At 58.2% G+C, this 21,340-nt stretch overlaps 1 protein-coding gene across 3 annotated transcripts in view; it reads right to left on the bottom strand.

The window, feature by feature from the left end:
- DDR2 (discoidin domain receptor tyrosine kinase 2) overlaps positions 1-21,340 on the bottom strand; it is a 47,512-nt gene that overhangs the window by 6,425 nt on the left and 19,747 nt on the right. For all 3 annotated transcript variants that reach the window (XM_075937092.2, XM_075937095.2, XM_075937093.2), the window contains 12 exons: positions 18,503-18,734; positions 17,885-18,032; positions 16,972-17,077; positions 15,417-15,600; positions 14,073-14,313; positions 13,177-13,239; positions 11,767-11,897; positions 10,385-10,595; positions 9,021-9,244; positions 4,964-5,091; positions 2,436-2,627; positions 1,513-1,747 (listed from right to left, as the gene is read on the bottom strand). In XM_075937092.2, coding sequence (XP_075793207.2) covers positions 1,513-1,747; positions 2,436-2,627; positions 4,964-5,091; positions 9,021-9,244; positions 10,385-10,595; positions 11,767-11,897; positions 13,177-13,239; positions 14,073-14,313; positions 15,417-15,600; positions 16,972-17,077; positions 17,885-18,032; positions 18,503-18,734 — 2,095 coding nt within the window. The remainder of the gene's footprint in view (positions 1-1,512; positions 1,748-2,435; positions 2,628-4,963; positions 5,092-9,020; positions 9,245-10,384; positions 10,596-11,766; positions 11,898-13,176; positions 13,240-14,072; positions 14,314-15,416; positions 15,601-16,971; positions 17,078-17,884; positions 18,033-18,502; positions 18,735-21,340) is intronic.

The following is a 21,340-nucleotide window of genomic DNA, read 5'->3' as shown; positions in this document are numbered from 1 at the left end:
TCTCTGCCCCCTTGTGTGTTCCACCACCTCCCCCCCCCACCTGCCTCTCTGCCCCCTTGTGTGTTCCACCCCCGGCCCACCTCTCTCTGCCCCCTTGTGTGTTCTCATATTGTGTGTTCCACCACCTTCCCCCCCCCACCTGCCTCTCTGCCCCCTTGTGTGTTCCACCCCGCCCCCGGCCTGCCTCTCTGCCCCCTTGTGTGTTCCACCCCCGGCCCGCCTCTCTCTGCCCCCTTGTGTGTTCCACCCCCGGCCCGCCTCTCTCTGCCCCCTTGTGTGTTCCACCCCCGGCCCACCTCTCTCTGCCCTCTTGTGTGTTCCACCCCCGGCCCACCTCTCTCTGCCCCCTTGTGTGTTCCACCCCCGGCCCCCCCCCCCTGCCTCTCTGCCCCCTTGTGTGTTCCACCTCTGGCCCCCCTGGCCTGCCTCTCTGCCCCTTTGTGTGTTCCACCTCTGGCCCCCCTGGCCTGCCTCTCTCTGCCCCCTTGTGTGTTCCACCCCCGGCCCGCCTCTCTCTGCCCCCTTGTGTGTTCCACCCCTGGCCCCCCCCCCTGCCTCTCTGCCCCCTTGTGTGTTCCACCTCTGGCCCCCCTGGCCTGCCTCTCTGCCCCCTTGTGTGTTCCACCTCTGGCCCCCCTGGCCTGCCTCTCTGCCCCCTTGTGTGTTCCACCTCTGGCCCCCCCGGCCCGCCTCTCTCTGCCCCCTTGTGTGTTCTCAGCTTGCGTGTTCCACCCCCCCGCCCCGCCCAAACTCCTCACATTCCACGCTCCAGTATTGCTCAGGGGTGCTGAGTGCCCACTATTTCTTGGGGGTGCTTGAGCCCCAGGGCACTCTTGGAGCCAGCACCTGGAGTCCCCTTCTGTCACAGGGCTGCAGTCAGAGACAAAGCCATGCAAATGCACTCGGCAGTCACCCGGTGAGTCTGCTACTCTCAGCTGCACTGGACACACACGCAGCACAATGGGGTGTGGAAAGCAAGAGGGCTCTAGCCCCACACGACGGTTTGCTCAGTCACACACCAGCTTTGGGTACACGCCACGAGGCCAGTCTGGGCACAATGCAGCCCCTCCCTCCAGCACCCAGGCTCTGGCTGGGGCAGGTGCCAATGGATGACTGGAGAGCAGATCTGATTGACTTCCCAAGTAGCTGTCACAGGGCCTAAGAGGGAGGCGACCTCAAGAAATGAGCTCACTTGGCAAGGCCCTGGCTCAGGAAAGACTTGCCATGGACAAAGTGCCCCACACGCACACAGCTGCCCAAACAGGTAAAGAGCCATTTGCAATGATCAAGCCAGGCCTCTAGCTACACCCACTGGCCCTGCTCGGGCGTCACTCAACTACAGAGCAACCGAGTGCATGCCCTGGGCCACACATGTCAACATGGAGCCCCCATTCCATCCTGCCCCTTGACCAATCCTAGGAGACGGCTACAGGCAGGGGCACTGAAACCCATTCCCCATGCTCACCCAGTGCTCCCCAAGCTCTCACTAGCTCCCTGGCAATCCCCACTTACCAATAAGATGCTCTCCCAAGACATCCAGCGAATAGGAAGCACGGCCCGCCCCTGGATTCGGTAGTAGTCTCCACTGTACAGGTTTCTGCTCATGCCGAAATCCGCAATCTTGATGGTGAAGCTCTTACCCACCAAGCAGTTGCGTGTGGCCAGGTCCCGGTGCACAAAATTCAGAGAGGACAGGTACTTCATGCCGGAGGCGATCTGAGTGGCCATGAACTTCAGGTCCGAGTAGCTGCAGCGACAGGAAGGTCAAAGGAGGGGTGAGGTTGAGGAGCAGGCCTTGAGCCAGCTGGGAGCCATGTCACCTAACCCGGAGCAGCTCCCCACAGCCTGCCCTTGGAAATGCGAACCCGGCACGCCAACAGCACGAGTGGCTCCCATGGTGGATGAATCACGGAGCAGGCTGGAGCGGCCAGTCAGGGGAGGAGTGTCCCTCCAGTAGGGCACAGAAGAATGAGCCTAGCACGGAGGGCAGAGCAGCCTGGACAGATTCCTACTCCTGCTACTCAGAGGTTCGGTACATCCCCACAACAGGGCAGCACCGCAAGCTGGAGCCCAACACATGACAATGAAATGGGCATTTTCTCCTGCTGGTGCTCTCAGCGTCTCCACCTGGTCACACCAACCCCCCCCCCCCGCCCCATCATCCCCCAGACTCCCGCCACTTGCCCCCATCCCCTCCAATCCCCCCTGCCTCACCTCCACCCACACACACCCACTCTTGTCACCTGTCCTCCCTTTCCTCAGTTCCCACCTACCTCGCCACACTCCTCAGCCAGTCGCCCCCCTTCTCACCTGCTCCCCTACCCAGTCATACCCTCCCCTTTCTGTGTCCCCTATGAACTCCCACATGCCTGCGCCCTTCTGCCCAGCATGCTGGCAGGGCGGCAGACTCTGCGTAGGGGACAGGCAGAGGCTACCTGACAATGGGTGCGCTGCTGTGCGGGGGGTGCTGGGGTTCGTGGCGGGACAGGAACTGGTGGAGGTCTCCATTCTCCATATACTCCGTGATCATGCAGAGAGGGTCGTCGGTGATGCACACGGCCAGCAGCCGGATGATATTGGGGTCCTTGAGCCGCGACATGATTTTAATCTCCTTCAGGAAGTCGTTCCTTTCAGAAACAAAACCACATGGGCACGCGTGGTCATCCATGGCTAGTGCCACGCACCCAGCCAACCTAGGGGACCCACAGGGATGGACGGACGGACGGAGCCACTGGAGTTAATGGGACACTATTCAAGGGTGGAAAGGCCCCCAGAGAGCAACTTGCACAGCAAAGGACACCGCTGCTAGAGGCAGATGTTAGCGGGAAAATATTGCTGCACCTTTGCCAGGGGGTACCAGGCTCAGGGCCTGGGACGTCCGTCTGGAGCAGCAAATGGTGGAGAAGTCAGGGACCTGCCCATGCAAGCTGGCTACTCACAGAACATACCAATGGCCCAGGTCAGACAGGGAACAAATGGCACAGAGGCAACTTGCTCCTCCAGAAACCTCCGCTAAGGCTCCACGGCTCTGACATCACACGGCAGCTCTCTTGGGCTGGACCTGCCAGGGTCCTGCCTCACTCCCCAGGAACTACACCCTGGAAACCATGTTAGTCCTGGGCCGGCTGCTCCCTTAGGACCACAAGGGCCTGGAAGACGACCTAGCCGCTACTCCCCAACTCTCCTGCGTGACGTGGCTGAGTGTGCTCAGACCTCCACAGGTGCTGCTGGACAGGTTGTGCATGGGTCCCAGCAGGAAGGCCAAGCTTCAGTCACGGGTAGTTTTGGTCAAGGTCATGGATGGGCCATGGGCAATACATAAACATTCACAGCCCACGTCCCGTCCATCCACTCTTACCAGAGATAACCGTGGCTGAATCTCTACTTCTGGGGCCCCTGCTGTCACGTCTCCCGGGGACTGCTCTCTAGCCACATCCCGGTGCCAATGGTCCTGCTCGGGTGGTCCCCAGAGCCAGCTGCCTGGGGCTTCCCAAGCAGCAGCTGGTGCAGCTGGACTAGATGTAGCCCCTAGGATCACTGCTCCCCACCCAGCTTCCATGGCAGCAGTGCTGCTGGCCCACTGTCTGCGTGAGCTGGGAGACCCAGAGCCACTCCCGGCCCGGCCCTAGGAACAGAACAGAGGGAGAAGAGAGGCCAGGCGCGTGGGTGCCTTGACGGGCATTTCCCAATGTTTGGGGCCCGTGCAGCCTGCACTTCACATTTCCAGGGCTTGGATTTAAAAGTCTCTTGGTTTTATTTCCTCAGCTCCAACGCTCTTGTGAGCGTGTTCCTGGTCTAGCCTCCAGTTCAGCTTCACCAGGGTTTGCTCTAGGGGGGCTAGTGCATGCAGCAGGGAGCCCACATTGCAGGACCCCAGACTTGTGCCCATTACCTGTAACACACCCGTGGCTCCCTGGCACTACTCAGCTTTCCCTGTGCGGCAGCCCAATGACTACTTGGGATTTCATGGCATCAGTGAGGCCAGAACTCAGATCTGCCTGCTCTAAGTGCATAGCCCCTCACCACTTGAGCTAAAGGAGACTCTCCACCTGCTGTATAAGGCCTATGACACAGGGTCTGATTGCAAACTGAGCACTTCTGATTCCAAAGTAGAAGGCAGCGGTGACAACCACATACTAGCCAGAGAAATAAACAACAAGAAGTTAATTTGTAAAAGCCCCGCTCCTTCCTGTGCGGTTGACTCGTCTCTCTTGGGAGCATTCTTCCAACCCGATCCATTTTGAATGCAGAACACAGGACTTGCTGTAGCGACTGAGGTCACCGCCCAACTAGATTAGACCGCTGTCAGGTGGCGGGGGCATTGCAGGCCACTCAGAGATGCTGCTCTGCACAAATCGCTACGGATGCCAAGGCCCCTCCGCCCCCTTTCCCACAACTTGTGAACTGCCGGGAGCCTGGCCTAGCCTGCCCGGATGGTGCGGTTTGCAGTTGCCGAGATGGCAGAAGCCCAGTGGCGTGGACTGAACACGGGCAGTATTTTAAATCAAACTTGCAAATATCGGTTCAGGGGCAGGTAGGCAACAGCAGGGGGGGGCCAGAATGAAGAGCTGGGTGCAAAGCGGCAGGTGGGGAATTGACCCAGCAGCGGGTGACACATGAATGGCTGATGCTCAGAACTTGGTAATGAAAGGCTGCAGTTACACACGCCCTCAGGAAGGCCACATGTGACCTGTTTCCTGACTCCCCCGGCTGGTGATGCTGCTTTTGAATGGAGCTCCCCAAGGCTCTAGATAAGAAATAGCTGCCGAGAGCGCCTCTCCTGCCTCCATTGTGTCCTTGCTAAAGGAGGGCAGGGTGATGTGTCCAAATGGATTCGGGAACACACAGGAGACTTGACTAGCTTCTGAAAAAGGGACTTCTGGAGCAGGCTCTCGGACAACACACAGAGCAGAGGCCCCGGGTAACAGGAGGCTGAGTCGTCAAACTTCACATGAACCCAAACCTGGCGTTCTTGTTGGCGTCTGCTCGCAGCATTTTCACAGCTACCAGGACGGGTTGGTTGGAGCTGACGTCCAAAGCAAAATCTTTGTCCATGAATTTTTCCATTCCCTCCACTTCGCAGAGATGAACCTAGAGGGAGCAATGGGTAGTGTTTACCTTTGCCATCCAGTTCTTTTGTTTCCAGGACCTGGGACTTCTTGGGGGTCAAATCAGAGCAACCGAGGCTTATACTCAAACAGGAGCCAAATCAGACCCTTGACACTTCAGCCACAACAGTTCTTTTCAGTTCTGACCGTTTTCCTAGCTGCTTTGCCAGCTCTGGTCCTGAAAGTGACTGACAGGTGGTGGAGTGGTGATTGTGTTTTGCTGCACTCCTCGCCCCTCTCCCTGGCTTAGGAATCAAAGGCCTTGCAGAGTACTCTGAGAAAGCATGGATGGTAGTCAGTGCCTCTAGCCATACTGCCTTCTGGCCAGAAGGTGGAAAGTGCCACATTGACCCCTGTTGCTACCTGAGCGAATACAGCCCACCAGCAGTAAACTGGACACAGACCTGAGCCGAGGCAGCAGCGCAGCCCTCTTCTGGAACATGCGGTGACACATCAGTGCCACCAGACCCTGCAGACCTGTTCCCCAGGAGCGGTACATTCCAGCTGATGGTCAACACAAACCTTCACTGCCTTTCCCTCCTGTCAGTGCCAACAGAACAAGCCCCAGAGCCAGAACTAGCAATAGAACTACTTACTCAGATCCAGCCAGTGACAACCACAGCTCCCTTCCTGGAAACAGTGGGGCGCCCCTCGCTGCCCCTGCAGGCATATTTAGTCTCAAGAACATAAGAACGACCACTCTGGGGCAGACTCACAGAAGATTAGGGCTGGAAGAAGCTTCAGGAGGTCATGGTCATGACCCCTCCTCGCTTTAAGAAAACTGGCTTATGAATATGCATAACTCAAAGATGCTTTATGCAAAACAGGTTGTGTAACATACTTTTAAAGTTACAGTCTATTGAATCTGTATATCCTGGTTTGTCCATGTACCATTCTCACATGTAAAGTTAGAAATATGAAGTGTGAATCTGCTTTTAGTTCTAAATGTGCTAATGAAGGCCAGTAGTGATATTTTAGGCTCAGTATTCAAACCAAGGACCTGTGGATGGTCATGTTAGTCCTAAAAGCTCCAACTGTGGCTGGTCCTATAAAGACACGTGACCATGCCCCCGGTACTGGAATCCACCTTGACTCTGGTATTTTTCCATGAGTGCTAAACAAAGGGTTCCTGCCCCAGGGAAAGTCTATTTAAGGAATGGAAGGTGATCAGCTTTGGTCTTCAGCTGGCTTCTGAAATTGCCACCTTAAGAGGATACACATGGCCGAGGGAGGGAGAGTGAGGGGGAAATGAAGTCAAAGCTGCTGGACCCAGGTCAGAAAAATATCAACTCTGGCCTGAGACAAGAACAACTGTGTAAGGTAAGACTTAAAAACAAATAGTCTTGCCGTACCTTAGGCTATGTGTAGACTGCATTGTTTTTTTGGGGGGGATACCAGAGGTATCCCAAAAAAGTAACGCCGCAGCCACAGAAGGCATCCACTTTTTCAAAAAAAAAATATTTTTGTTTTAAAAGTGGACACACTCTTTTGCCATCCCTGTAAACCTCGTTCTATGAAGAAGAAGGGATATGTCGAAAGAGCACTTTTTTTCCAAAATTTGGCACCATGTAGGAATGCCAAATTTCAGAAAAGCCTCTTTCGAAAGTAAATTGGAAAAAGATATGCAATTTGCATATCGCAAATTGTGTTTATTGTTCCAATTTAGCCCTGCAGTGTAAACCTAGCTGTAGAGAGGAACAAAAAATGTAGATGGCATCATGAGCTTTCGTGTAAGAATTTGCATGTGACAAGTTTCTTAGTGGATTTGATTTAGCTGGCTTGTGTTTTGTTTATGTTGGCTTAGTAACTTACTTTGATCTGTCTGTTTGCACTTGCAAGCACTTAAATCCCGCTCTTTATACTTACTAAAAACATTGCTGCCTGGGGGAAGGCGAGCGACCTCCATGCATGCGTCTCTCTTCCGCTGATAAAGGAGGTGAGGGAGCATCTTGATTAGCTTTCTCCGTAAAACTTTTACCCAGGGTAAAATGGGTTATTTGCGGTTTTGGGGATTGGTTTCCTGGCTGCTGAGCCCTTACAGCTGAGTCCTCCCAGAGCTGAGCTCAGTGTCTGTGCTACTCTACTGGGGGGCAGTAAATCCAACTTTGTGGCATGGCTGAGAGAGGGGAGAGTTTCTGGCCAGCAGGACAGAGTGGTGGGGAGCCCCAGAGGGCAGGAAGGCAGGCATCAGTGGCCTGATCAGCACCCCGAGTGACCCAACCGAACTATCCAACCTAGACCTTCCCATTCCTCCTCCTTCTGCCACCTGCCCCCACACCAGCCTGGCTCCACCCTCTTTGGAACCCCCTTCAGGTAGCTGAAGGCTGCTGTCTCCTCCACCCCGCTCTTCTCTTTGGCAGACTTATTGCAGGGTTGCGGGTGTATTAAAAATGTGTTCCTATAGTCTGTCCTAAGGCAAAGCCTACGTTCTCTGCCAGACAAAGGGTGTTTATTCGCCTCTTGCAGTCCACAGGCAAATTCAGGATTGTAGGTGAATGCAATTGGGAGTCACTAGCAAACCTCAACTACCCACCCGGAGAAATAAAAAACAAATTGAAAGAGCCAGACGAATACCCAGAAACCAGCTACTTCAAGAGAGACCCAAGAAAACCAACAATAGAACACCACTCGTCATCACCTACAGCCCCCAACTTAAACCTGTCCAACACATTATCAACAAACTACAGCCTATATTGGAACAGGATACCATACTCAAAGAGGCTCTGGGAGACAGACCCATAGTCTCCTATAGACAACCACCTAACCTCAAGATGATTCTTACCAACCACCACAGGACATACCACACTAATACCAACCCTGGTACCTTCCCTTGCAACAAACCCCGTTGCCAGCTTTGTCCACATATTCACTCTGCTGATACCATTATTGGACCCAACCAAGTGAGTTATAAGATCAAGAACACATATTCCTGTGCACAGAAATATAATCTATGCTATCATGTGCCGACAGTGTCCATCTGCTTTGTACACTGGACAAACGTCTCAGACACTTCGCCAAAGAATCAATGCCCACAAAACAGATATTAGACAGGATCACAAAGAAAAAACAGTTTCCTGCCATTTCAACCAGAAAGGGCATTGTCTCAACGACTTGATTACCTGCATCAAAAACCTTTTAACACCAGACTTGAAAGAGAATCCTCTCAACTGTCATTCATGCTTATATTTGACACTTTACACGAGGTCTCAACAAGGACCCTAATTACCTTACCCATTACAAAGATAGCTTCCCCAATTATCACCTCTAATATCATTAGCTCACAGACATTTACCTCCCCCCTCATCCCCCTTCTGTTCTGCAATGTGATTTGTCCTTTTCATATGTGTTCATTTTTTTAATTGTATCCTTTGGTATATATGGTTGTGACTATTTTCTTCCACTATTTGATCTGAGGAAGTGGGTCTGGCCCATGAAAGCTCATCATCTAATAAACCATCTTGTTAGTCTTTAAAGTGCTGCATAGTCCTGTCTTTTGTTTTAGCATACCAAGTTAGTGGGGTGGGAGGAGATGTGAACTCGCAGGAATGCAGCGCACTTGAGACCAAACTGGGGAGGGGGGCTTGTCATGCCTCAGGGTGCACTCTGGGGAGATAATTAGAAGGCAGGAAGACTCTTTATCCTGGACCTAGGAAATAAAGTGGCAGCACATTTTACAGTCATGGGCATTTGTTCAGCACAGACATGGGTGGGCCAACTCAGCCAGCTGGGCCCTGGAGAGCTCCCATTCCAGGTACCGACCGAAGCTCCAAGGGGGTCTGCTGCAGGCTGTCTGCTTCAGCACCAGGGGGGGGGTCTCTCGTGTGAAACCCACTTCTCACTGGCAGTGTCCCAGCAGGACACCACGGCACAAGGGAACAGACTGGATCCGGAGAGAGTGTAAGAGCCACTCACCTCCCCAAACTGGCCCTCTCCAAGCTTCTCCTGGAAGGTGAGCAGCTTCCTCGGGAACTCTGCCACTGCCACATCTTTGCCGGAGAGCAAGTCCATCGTGATGGCAGGCACGGAGTAGGTATTGCTGCCGGTCACCCCCTGCAGGTTCACAATGTCAGCCTCTGCATAGTGGGGGACTCCCTCGGGGCCACTTGGCTGGGCAGGTTTGACGGCTCCACTGCAGGCTGGGGAGAGAAGAGCATGAGAACACCTCAGCTGCTCAGCATCTGTCCCTGGAGCCACGTCACACAGAGGATGTGCTGGACCACCTGCTTTCCCAGCTGCCAGGCTTTGGGGAGCTCAAAGGGGCCTAAGACCTGTCCAGTCTTCTCACTTCCCTGAACTTCGTTCCACATTTCCAGGCTAGCACTGGTGCTGGGGGGGATGGGACGTGACGCGAGGGAAGAGAGGGGAAGCCAGTAGCATCCTCCACCAGAACTTGTGCCCCCTGCTCAGAGACATCACCACTTTCTCCAGAGCCACGGCTGGGAGCAGTTCCAGTTGCTCCTTCCCATGCAACTGACTTTGTATTTGTCAATATTCCATCTAGACTCTGTGAAACTCTCAAAGAGGCAGTGTGGGCTAGTAGACAGGGCACTGTGATTGAGGAAACGATTTCCATGCCTGGCCCTGCTGCTGGGGGAGCTACGGAGAGTCACTGACGTAGGCTGCTGAGACTTAGTTCACTAACACACTGCACAGGGCAAGGGCAAACTGAAATTCTGTAATCAAATAAAATACGCTGGTTCAACTTTAACAAAGATTAGTAACAATCTAACGTGGCTGCTTTAGTTGGGGTGGTCCCTCTTCGAGCAGGGGGTGGACTAGATGACTCCTGAGGTCTCTTCCTACCCTCATTTTCTATGATTCTAGGATAAAGTCGCTCCCACTGGGCTGGCTGTCGTGTGATGTGAAATGGTCTCACTCCAGTTCCGAGTGGAAGCAGGAGATGTTTCTGTCTAAACTGTAGATGTAATCCAACCAAAAAGCCGAGCCCAGAGAGGAGGCACCTGGACTACCACTCCCATGAGGCATGACAGCAGCATTACCAAACCAAAATGCTTTGCGTGACATTTTTCGGTTTTTGAGGTTGCATAGACAGACAAATCCACTGTTTCCACAAGGAAGCGTTGGCGTGTATGCCCAGAATGGCTCCACCACACCTCAATGTGAGCTCAGCTCCTGGCTGGCAGGTCAGGGTTGGAGTGACTGAATGGCCCCTGCTACTCCCAGCGGATGCCTCTGGAGCTGCATCTGGACAGGTACAGCAGGAGCATTCTGCTCAAAAAGGCTGCCAGTTGCAGAACTTGCTTGTTGATTCTCACCTGCCTCTTCGTCTCCTGGGGCAAAATCCGGCAGCTTGCGGATCAACCGCGAGGGCTCCTGGTAATCTGGACCCAGAGGGAAGATGCGGTCATAGGTGGAGCTGGACTCCTGCTCGCTGGATGAGGAGGAGCGGTTGTGGTTGAACATGCTGGATTCGCTAGGCAGGGAGAGGCTGACAGTCATTTCATCATCCAGCATCCGCCGAGAAGCCTGAGAGGTGGGGACACAGCAGGAGAAAGTACAGGGACATGGCAAAGGACACTACCAGCTCAGGGCACACAAATAGGCCCAGTGAACCAAGGCAGCAAGACAAATCAAGTGGGTGAAAACATCCTTTTTTCCCTTTATTCGGCACTGGCGAGGCCACATCTGGAGTACTGTGTCCAGTTCTGGGGCCCCCACTACAGAAAGGATGTGGACACACTGGAGAGGGTCTAGCGGAGGGCGACCAAAATGATGAGGGGGCTGGAGCCCATGACCTATGAGGAGAGGCTGAGGGAGTTGGGTTTGTTCAGTCTGCAGAAGAGAAGAGTGAGGGGGGATTTGATAGCAGCCTGCAACTTCCTGAAGGGAGGTTCCAAAGAGTCTGGCGAGAAGCTGTTCACAGTCGTGAGGGATGGCAGAACAAGGAGCGATGGTCTCAAGTTACGGGTGGGGGGGGGGAGGTCTAGGTTGGACATTAGGAAAACCTATTTCCCTAGGCGGGTGAGGAAGCGCTGGGCTGGGTTCCCTAGGGAGGGGGTGGAATCTCCAACCCTACAGGTGTTTAAGTCCCGGCTGGACAAAGCCCTGGCTGGGCTGATTGAGTTGGGCTGGTCCTGCCTTGGGCCGGGGCCTGGACTCGATGACCCCTGAGGGCTCTTCCAGCCTTGCGATTCTATGACCCTGCTTGGCAGACTGGGACTGAAACACAGTCTTCCTGTGAACCAGGCGGGACTGCTGAACCCAGGTGCAGGGGGAGGGGAGACGCTGCTGGGGAACAGTCTGCTGGACCATGGGAGGGCGCGCGAGCTGCCGGGGAGGGCTGCCTAGGCTCCCGGAAGCCAGGCTCCAGCCCAGCACTGAACGGCTACACAATTCTTTAGCTGTGCAGCCCATGCCCCACAACTCCCAATCAGCTGGCCTAGGCCAGCTGTGGCCGTGTCATGGGTCTGTTTTTCCTGTGTAGACGTACCCACAGCGGCTAGGCGAGATCAGGCTGCAAAAGCAGGTCCATGTGCTCGCCTGTGAATGCTGGAGGGATGCGAGTGGCACCAATTCCTAGCCAGGTCTCTCCGAGCAAACTGCATGACCCTCAGGGCTGCGCTGGCTTCACCAGTGGGGCTGACACGCAGCTGCGGAAAGGAGCCCAGCACTGGCAGAGCCTCCAGGGTCTGCTCACCTTCTCCAGCATCTTCTGCCAGAACTGCCTCCACAGGATGATGACAATGATGGCCACCAGGATGAAGATGATCGCCACCAGGCAGCCAATCAGGATGCGCGTGTTGCTGTCATCTGCCTTGAGAGTTGGATCTGTCAGCAGGCGAGGGAGAGCAGGATCAGTCCCCTGGGCGCTGGGTTTACTTGGGCTCTCATTGGAAAAGGAGACCACTGTCACTGGCCAGAGAACCCAGGGTGACTGGATCCGGGGGCCTTTGCTAGGGTCGTACAGCAATCCCCTCCAGGCTCTGCCACCACTCAGCACAACAGTACGCGGAGCCCCACACACCCGCCCAGATTACACAAATGCTCCCAGAGTCCCTGATGAGTCAGAGAAGGGCACCAGCCAGATCCCCAGCGGAAAATACTGCCTTGCCCAACTCCCGCTTATTAATTGGTTCACCACTTCATCAATGCAATAGGACATACTCCAGCCCGTGTAGACCCGAGCAGATTTACCAAACACTTCAGGCAAACTCAGATACAGAGAAACGATTTTAAGTGATTATAAGCGATGGGCAAAAGGTCAGAGCAGTTACCGAAAGGACCAAACCAAACGAACGCGTACTCTAAACCACTAGCTCACAGACTCCGACTCCCTCCCTTGCTGCACTGCACAGTTTGCAGCTGTGGCCTCGTGACTCCATGGCAGCGGGTGGCATTACACACATCCAGACAGAGACAGCAGGGATCACACCCTGCTCTTCCCAGGCCCAGGCGTCGCTGTGTCGGCTTGAGCTCGCTGCTGCAGCAGCTGTTGCTCTCAGACTGGAGGTGGCTTGTGGTGCCCCTGTTCCATGTGCTTCAGGAATTCAGGTGGCCTATCGGGAAGCTGCATTTCCTTCCTCGCAGGAAGGGCCACCCAAAGCTGATGGGGTCTGTCTACACTAGCCCCTAGTTCCAACTAGGGGGGTTAATGTAGGCAACCGGAGTTGAAAATGAAGCCCGGGATTTGAATTTCCCGGGCTTCATTTGCATATTGCTGGGCGCCACCATTTTTAAATGTCCGCTAGTGCGGACTCCGTGCCCGCGGCTACACGCGGCACGAACTAGGTAGTTCAGATTAGGCTTCCTATTCCGAACTACCAGTACACCTCATTCCACAAGGAGTAACGGTAGTTCGGAATAGGAAGCCTAATCTGAACTACCTAGTCCGTGCAGCCGCGGGCACGGAGTCCGCACTAGCGGACATTTAAAAATGGCGGCGCCCGGCAATATGCAAATGAAGCCCGGGAAATTCAAATCCCAGGCTTCATTTGCAACTCCGGTTGCCTACATTAACCACCCTACTTCGAACTAGGGGCTAGTGTAGACAGACCCATGGGGACAAGGCTCATGAGCCCGGAGTGCGCACACAGCGCGTGGCACGTACCGTACGTGGTGGGTGCTACAGGTGACTCGGGGGGGCCGCCGGAGGTGTTGTACATGGCTGCATCTAAGGAAGAGAATGGAGGAGGAGTGAGTGATGTTGACATGCCTGTGAAAGCTGTTGACAGGGCAGAATGGATCAATCCTGTGGCACCTGATTCATGTCTCAGAGCACCTGCTCATTTCTCCCTGGCTCTGCAAAGGTCCCATCCTTCTGCCCAAGTTACCACAACACAGCCAAAGCCTCCCGGCAAAAATCCACCCTTAGGGGCAGCATGCAGGGGGATGTGCCCGTCATACGGCGCTGTCTTATTTAACAAATAGCCAAGACTCCTGCTCTCCTCTCAAAACCCTGCTCTTCCATAGGATGAGCACTATAGCTAGTAGCCCCGCCCTGGGGTAGGTACTCTTTGTCCTGCCTCATAACCCAGGAGCAAGGGGACATTCCATGGAACTGAAAGGTGAGACATTCCAAGGCAAGAAAAGGAAATGCATACTGTGTATGAGAGCGTAATTGGACTGTGGAACTCACTGCCACAGGAAATCCCTGAGGCCAAGAACTTAGCAAGATTCAGAGAGTTACCATCATTAATGACAGACATTTGGGAAGAGACACTGAGCCTCCTGCTTCCGAGCATAAGTCGGTCTGTTAGGGGCCAGAATGAGACTGAACGTGGGTGCAGGTGATCTCACATCAGCTACAGGGTCTCATATTGCCCCAGCGGCAGCTGGTGCTGGCCACTGTTGGTTACAGGAGGCAGGTTAGACGCACCTGAGCTGTGTGAGATCCAGTCCAGCAGCTCCCACCTTCCTATACCTCAGAAGAAAGGGCCTCCTGACCTCTGCCTCCCTTGCTCGCTGGCAGGGTTGCTGCAGCTCCCAGGAGCCCTCTGCCCGTACCTGACTGGAACGTGATCTCGCTGAACAGCAGCCAGGTGTCGGCAAAGTAATACTGGCACTTGATGGCGCTGGCCATGCGGTGAAGCAAGGGCACAGTGACGAACCGCGCGCTGGGGTTGACGTCATCCAGCACCAGCACCGAGGAGATGGCGTTGGGCTCCCACTCGGCGTCGGAGCGGAAATAGCACTGAACCTCCCTGAAGATCTTCACCCCCTTGGCAAACATGTTGTTGCAGTGCACCTGCACGGTGGCGGCAGAGTCCCAGGTGAGCCTGGGGCCAGCTCAGGCTGGCACCCCCCACTCCCAGGCACCTCCCAGGGCTCAGAGACCCTGGGCAAGGCCACAGGGACCCTGGGCTCCTCACACCTGCCCCCACCGGCTCCTGCACCCGGAGCCCCAGCGGGCGGCGTCTCTTAGCATTTCATCACGGGAGGCCGGGCTGTCTGAAGCCACAAACGGCAGGAGTCTGGTCTCACTCCAGCCATGAGTGGACAGCCCCAGAAACATGGGGATCACAGCAAGAACGGGCCCATTAGTCACTGTGGAGGCGGGAAAAGGGAATTTGTGGGCAGCCATCTTGGTCTTGTTAACAAGAGAGCAAGAGTCAGGCTAAGTCTGTGGCCTGACAAGGCGAGATCTGTGATTCGCCTCCATACGGAGATACGGATCGAACGCTGGCTCTGGCAGGGACCTTGAGATAAGGAGCATCTGGGTGGAACTAACTAACTGTTAGCCACTGGTGTTTGGAATGGGAAGGAGACTAATTGTTATTGTTGTTATAGCTAATGGACAGTATAGAAACTGCTCCAGAATTGCTTGTGTTCGAAGATCTGCCGGGGGGGGGGGGGGGCTTCCCGCCCCTCTCCCCCCCGTCCGAACCAGTTTTCCCCTTGCTGCAGCTCGTAATAAAACTGCCTCTGGCTACTTGTTGCTCACAAACGCAGAGCGAGGACGATGTTTTCTTCCACAGCACCCCGGGCAGGGGCAGGAAGTGGGGCAGCACATGCGCCGACTTCTGCCCTAGCCGGGAGTAACTCGACTCCCCCCAGCCTCCCAGCCTCCGCCCCACCCTGCCGCTCGCCACGCCTGCTCTCCAGCCCTGGGGCCCCTCGGAGTTGGCGACCACAGGGCAGCAGGTCGGGCTGAGCAGAGCAGGAGCTGGTGGCCTGATGCAGCTGGGAGGGCCATGGAGCTACAGCCTCACTCATGCTCACTTCCTGATCCAGGGTCCCCCCAGTGCGGGCTGCCAGAGCCCTAGTGCCCTTCTGCAACGTGCCTCCTGCAGCCAGGCAGGCCTCTGGGACGGGCACAAGCCTTTCCTCGTGCCCCCGGGAGCCACTCACCTTCATGGTGGTGAAGTTTCTGACACGATCGAACTCAAACATGATTTCCACGTAGCCCCCGGCCGTGCTCTCATTGCGCCACCCCACGTAGTCATAGCCGGGCCACACGTGGTACTCGTGGGTCTGTGTGAAGTCGTCCAGGCCGGAAACACCATCCGTCAGCTGGCCCAGCCCCTCTGTCATGCTGCCAGACACCAAGGAAGGGTACAGCCGAGGCGACACAAATTCCCCCACTCTCTGCCTGCCGCCTGCCGCCTGCCCCCCACCCCACCCCACCAGCACTGGGCAGGGCAGGGCACGTGGGCATGTTCCATAAACACTTTACCTGGAGCTCTCTTTCCTCCCCAGAGCCATCGAGCCCGTTTTAACAAAGCAGCGTCTCTGAGGCTGGGCAGCTTCCCTAGCTCGGGGCTGCAGTGGCGCCTGGCCCCCCTGCTCCCTTGCCTGCCGTGCCCTTTTGCATTACATAGCGCCTTTGTTCGAAAGAGCATTTTGGAAAAAGGCGTTCTTCCTCGAAAACAAGGTTTTCCTCGGTCAAAAAAACTGTCACGTTCTTTCGATTGACTTTCGAAAGAACGCGGCAGAGGTCTAGACGCAGGGGAAGTTTTTCCGAAAAAACCCTGCAGTCTAGAATCAGAATAGTAGCCGTGTTAGTCTGAATCTGCAGAAACAGCGAGGAGTCCTGTGGCACCTTATACACTAACCGAAGTGTTGGAGCATACGCTTTCGTGGGCAAGCTTTCGTGGGCTTGTGCTCCAACACTTTGGTTAGTCTATAAGGTGCCACAGGACTCCTCGCTGCTTCTGCAGTCTAGACACACCCCAAGAGGTTCAAACCCGGCCTGGTCTAAAGTCAGGCCCCGACATGGCAAAGCGCTCAGCACCTGCTGCCCCCATCTGCCCACAGATCCCACCGCTACCGCACCGGGGTTTGGGGCAGGGTCGGTTCACTGCGGCACTGGACTCTGCACCCTGGTTTGCCGGAGAGGGCTGCTGATAGCCTCAGGGCCGAGAGCACCAAGCTCTGGTGCGGCCGCAAAGGGCTCATGGCTAGGCGTGCACTGGCGCGGTGGCCAGACGGGGGCAGGAGGACTCGCAGGAACCCCGTAGTGCGGGAAGCGACTCTTAACTCCACCCTGAGAGATCTCCGTGAGCTGCTTGTCACACGGGGGCTCTCAGAGCCCCCAGCAGCCCTTCCAGGGTCTCCCCATGGCTGCCCAGAACAGCAATGGCCTGGGCTCCAGCGCCCTCCAGCAGCTGTGCCAACATGGGCCTTGCTGGCCACGCAGCTCCTTGCTCATGGCCGGGGAAGGGGGTCTGCACAGATGAGCACATCCCTGGCCCTCCTGCTGCAGGAGCCCGTCCCCGCCAGAGGAGGTCGCAGGTTGAGTGTTGATCATGTGCCCGGTGCTGTACAGAGTCAGGGGAGCTGATGAATTGATCAGCTCAGGCAGGTGACCTTGAACCAGCAGCTCATCACCAGACCGCACGAAGTGGCCTTGCGTGGAGCCCTTGCTCAGCCCGGACAACCCCTCCCCCACCTCTCTGGGACCTACCCGGAGCCAAGGGCGCCGTCGTACACGGAGTCGTTGAGAGAGACGACCGTGCCGCTGGGCAGGACCAACTGCTGTCCGGCAGGCGCGTTGTAGGAAACCAGCCCATCTGCCAGAGCAATCAGCCAGCCGTCAGGGCGCCTCGCAGCGCCAGCTCCCCAGACGGAAGGGGAGGGGACGCAGCAGCCGCCTGGCCAAGAAGCTCCGCTGCAGCGCAGAGCAGGGTGAGCTCAGACCCAACGGGCTCCCCCAGACCTCAGGCCCCTCAGCCTGTGGGATGGGCCGTGAGGCCATGACAGGACGCAAGGGGCTTGGTGGGTGGCGAGGCTTCCTGAGGGCCCTGGCTGCCAAGTGGCTCCACCGCCAGCCCCAGCCGCAAAGCCTGCGCATGCTGGGGGGAGAGGGGACTAAAAGAGGAAGCAGAGCAGCTGAGGAGGCAGGTAGCTGACAGTAGACCTGACCATCCCAGGAACGCCTTGGTGTGACCTTGGCTGCCCCCCACTGGGGGCTGTACCCCCAAGCAGTCTCTGAAAGAGGGGACAATGACAGGAGCCTGTCCCCGATGGGGAACCTAGCTGGGGAGACGCTCAGTGTGCAAGGGTCCAGCCCACGAGGGAAGCCCTGCAGCCCTTGCTGGCTCCTGGAGGTGACGGGGCGCCCTAGCCCGAGGGCTGAGTCGCTAAGCGGACAGACCCCCAACCGCGGATTTACTGGGAGGAAGGGGCATGCAACCTGCCATTCCCTAACCCTCCCCACAAGGCAGCACAATGGAGAGCGTCCCCTTGCAAAGCACGTGGCCTGGAGCTGCGTGCAGACAGGCGTTCCCTGCTGTGCTGGGTCAGACTCCCAGCGCGGCTCCCCACTGCCAGAGCCAGGGCCCTGTTCCCGCACGCCCCGGCCCCGCGGCACTGCTCACCGAGCCACGCGCAGCCGTAGAGCTCCACGCGCAGGCAGACGTTCATGGAGTGCGGCGTGACGGGCACCAAGCGGATGAGGCGCGCAATGACGGGCGGCTCCAGGTCCACGAGGACAGTGTCGAAAGGGCTGGCGTTCCCCTCCAGCACCTGAGGGTGGCAGGCAGCGCGGATGCTGTGGGGCTGGGAGAGACGGGGCAGCTCCCACAGCCCCAGGCCCACTCAGCTCTTCCCTGCCACGGGGCAGGGAGCTTTTGCATCAGCCTGGGCATGTGTGAGCTGGGCCCAAGCCCACCTGACGGTGTTAGGGGCCTGGGGAGGGCAGCAGATTGCTTGGGCCTGCTGCAGGGAGCCCCCAGCTGCAGCCTGCCCTGGGGCACATGGGAGAGCAGGGGTGGCACAAACTGGCCACGCTTGGACTCACCTCCGCTGGCCCTTGACAATGCCCCAGGGACTGGCCCCGGCTGCCCAGAAAGGGGTCGCTGGCACCCCGCGCGGCCAGGGCGCGGCCCCGATCCAGCCCCACACTGAGCGGCAGCGCAGAGGCACCCAGCCACGGTGCCAGTCTGAGCCTGGGGGAGCATCCTACATCCAGGGCCCCGGGGCTCCCGGCCTCCCACCTGCTGCCCCTGCCGGTTCCTCCAGGAAATCCAGCGGGTGCCGTCCCGGCTGTACTTGATCTTGTACATGGGGGTGAACTCGTTGCCGTGGCCGCCAGCGTGCCGCCCCTGGGTCCCCACCAGGGTGACGAAGTGCAGGGCGCGCAGGTCGACCTGCAGGAACTCCTTGAGGTCGTCTGGCTCCACCGGGACCTCCGGGCACCAGGCCCCGTCACCCTCTTCTGAATCAAGCCTGGAGCAGCGCCGGGAGGAGATAGCGTCACTCCCTCTCGGCGCCGTGCTCCCCAGGCGCCAGACCTCGCCTGGCCTCCCCACAGCCCACCCCGCCTGCTCAGGCCCCTCTGAACAGCGCAGAACCGGGCAGTCCCAGCCCCTCAGCCCGTCCTTCCCCTCACAAGGAGCCGGGGACGGAGTCACAGGTGTGGGCGTAGGTCTCGGTCCTGTCCAAATGCTCCCCCCAGGGCGTTCTGGCTTCGGCCATGGGCCCCCAAAGGGATCCCGGTCCCGTGGCCAGGGCAGAGCTGGGTAATGAGCTGCAGAGTCAGAAGTCCTCCCTTCCATGGGGCACCTTGCACCCCTCAGCAGCTCAGACTGGGTCTGGAAGGCTGGAGCCGGCTGCCACGTCTGAGCGTGACCCGTGTCCCCTCGCCATGGCTACTGGCTCTCCTGGCCTGCTGTCCTTACCGCCCCATCTGAGAACTGCCCGCTGCCCTGCCCTGCCCCAGCAGAGCCAGGCCTGAGCGCCAGGGGGGCCCCAGAGGGGGGCACAGCACCACTGCCCCCGACTGCAATCTGGGCTCTCACCTGTGGGCACCTGGACAGCACTGGCTGCCCAGAGCGGGGGAGGGCGGCAATGGGGCTGCCCTGTCCCTTTTCTGAGCCCCCCCCGGGGGGGAGGCAGGCTGGGGTGCCAGGGCGGGCAGGAGGCCAAGAGTAAGTGTCTGGGGTGCCGGAGGGTGCTCTGCTCAGGGTGCGCAGGCAGCACCTTTGCCATGGCCCATGGCTCCCTTGCGTCCCCTCGGCGCATGGCGACCGTCTCCCATTGGGTGCAATGAGCTGCAGAGCTGGCACTTGGGGTGGGAGCAGCACGTGGAGCCTCCTGGCTGCCCACGTGCCTAGGAACTGCAGGGACTTGCGGCTGCTTCTGGGGGCCGTGTGGAGCCTGGGCAGGTAGAGAGCCTGCCTGAGCCCGGCCCCGCTGCAGCGCACGGCTACCAGCCCCGTGAGCGGCACCGACCAGGGCCCCAGCCCCTTTCCACCAGGCGTTCCACGCTCCGTGGAGTGCTCCTCACTGCCCCGGTGGGTCTGGCCCTCCAGCAGCAGCACTGGCGCCTGCCCCAGGCCCATGAGAGCCCTCGCGCCTGGGCCAGGGACCGGGAACGACTGGCAGAAACACAGGAGAAGCCTGTGGGAGCTCAGGTGGCAGGGCAGAGCCCAGATGAGACACTGGAGAGGACGGGTGACTTGCCCCCAGCACCGGGCGGTCGGCAGCGCTGGAGATGCCAGCTGCAGACAGCGCCCTGCCCCAATTCCCCAGGCAACAGGCAGCCCCCGCTCAGGACACAGGCTGGGCCAGCAGAGACCCACGGGGCTGTTCTCGCGCCCAGACTGCAGGAGGGCGGCAGGAGAGGAGAGCCGGGGTGAGCATAACCCTTCAGCACCTGCCCCTCGCCGGCTCGGGGTCCCTGCGCCATGGGGCAACGCTCCTGACGGCGTTTCTAGCATCAGGCACGTGCACTGCACCCGAGGTCACAGGGAACGCCAGAGGCTGGCTGCAGGGACGGCCCAGGCCATGCAGGTGAGAGCCAGGCCCACCCGCAGGCACCAGTCTCCTGGAGAGAGAGCTGGGTGAAAAAGCTCATGGCTACCTGTCTTCGCTAGCAAGCCCTCTCCCAGATCTGCCCTGCCCTGGGACACACGGCCTGTCCTCGTCCACAGACTCCCTGGCTCCCAGCCTTCTGCTCCTCCTGCCCACGTGGCACCTGCCTGTGCCCCCCTCGGCAGCTGGCCGGACCCTCCTCACACTGAGGCCTGGCAGAGGGCGGAGAACAGCAGCTTCCCTCTTGCTGAGGAGCAACCCAGGCCCGGATTGGAGGGGCTCAGACGCTGCCACAGCCAGCAGTGAGCCACCATGGCCCTGCAGCGTAGCCATGGGCTGATCCCTGGCAGCACCAGGCTGCCTCCAGGAACGCTGCCCAGGGCCAGCCCCACAGCTGCCCCGGAGCCACGGCCGGGAAGCGCCCTACACCCCCACAGCTACCTCAGAGCCACGGCCGGGAAGCGCCCTACACCCCCACAGCTACCTCAGAGCCACGGCCGGGAAGCGCCCTACACCCCCACAGCTGCCCCGGAGCCACGGCCGGGAAGCGCCCTACACCCCCACAGCTACCACAGAGCCACGGCCGGGAAGCGCCCTACACCCCCACAGCTACCACAGAGCCACGGCCGAGAAGCGCCCTACACCCCCACAGCTACCGCAGAGCCACGGCCGAGAAGCGCCCTACACCCCCACAGCTACCTCAGAGCCACGGCCGGGAAGCACCCTACACCCCCACAGCTACCGCAGAGCCACGGCCGGGAAGCGCCCTACACCCCCACAGCTGCCCCGGAGCTTGTGGGGAGCTGGGGCACAGGAGCAGCAGCTGGGGGTCCGGAAACGTGGCAGTGGCTGAGGCATGATGCCCACGCAGAGTGACCCTGGCAGCGAGACTCGGCAGGGGCACAGAACACGTCCCGGGATCCAGCACAGGGCGCTCGTCCAGCACCATGGAAACCCTGCTACGACCACTGAGCTCATCGGTGATGCAGCTGTCCCTGCCCGGCGGCCAGCGCGCTCCA

The sequence above is a fragment of the Pelodiscus sinensis genome, chromosome 9 (genome assembly GCF_052426305.1).
Source record: "Pelodiscus sinensis isolate ZL-2025 chromosome 9, ASM5242630v1, whole genome shotgun sequence".
NCBI lineage: Eukaryota > Metazoa > Chordata > Testudines > Trionychidae > Pelodiscus > Pelodiscus sinensis.
Note: the sequence above shows the minus strand (reverse complement) of the source record. Positions and strands in the feature narration are given on the sequence as shown.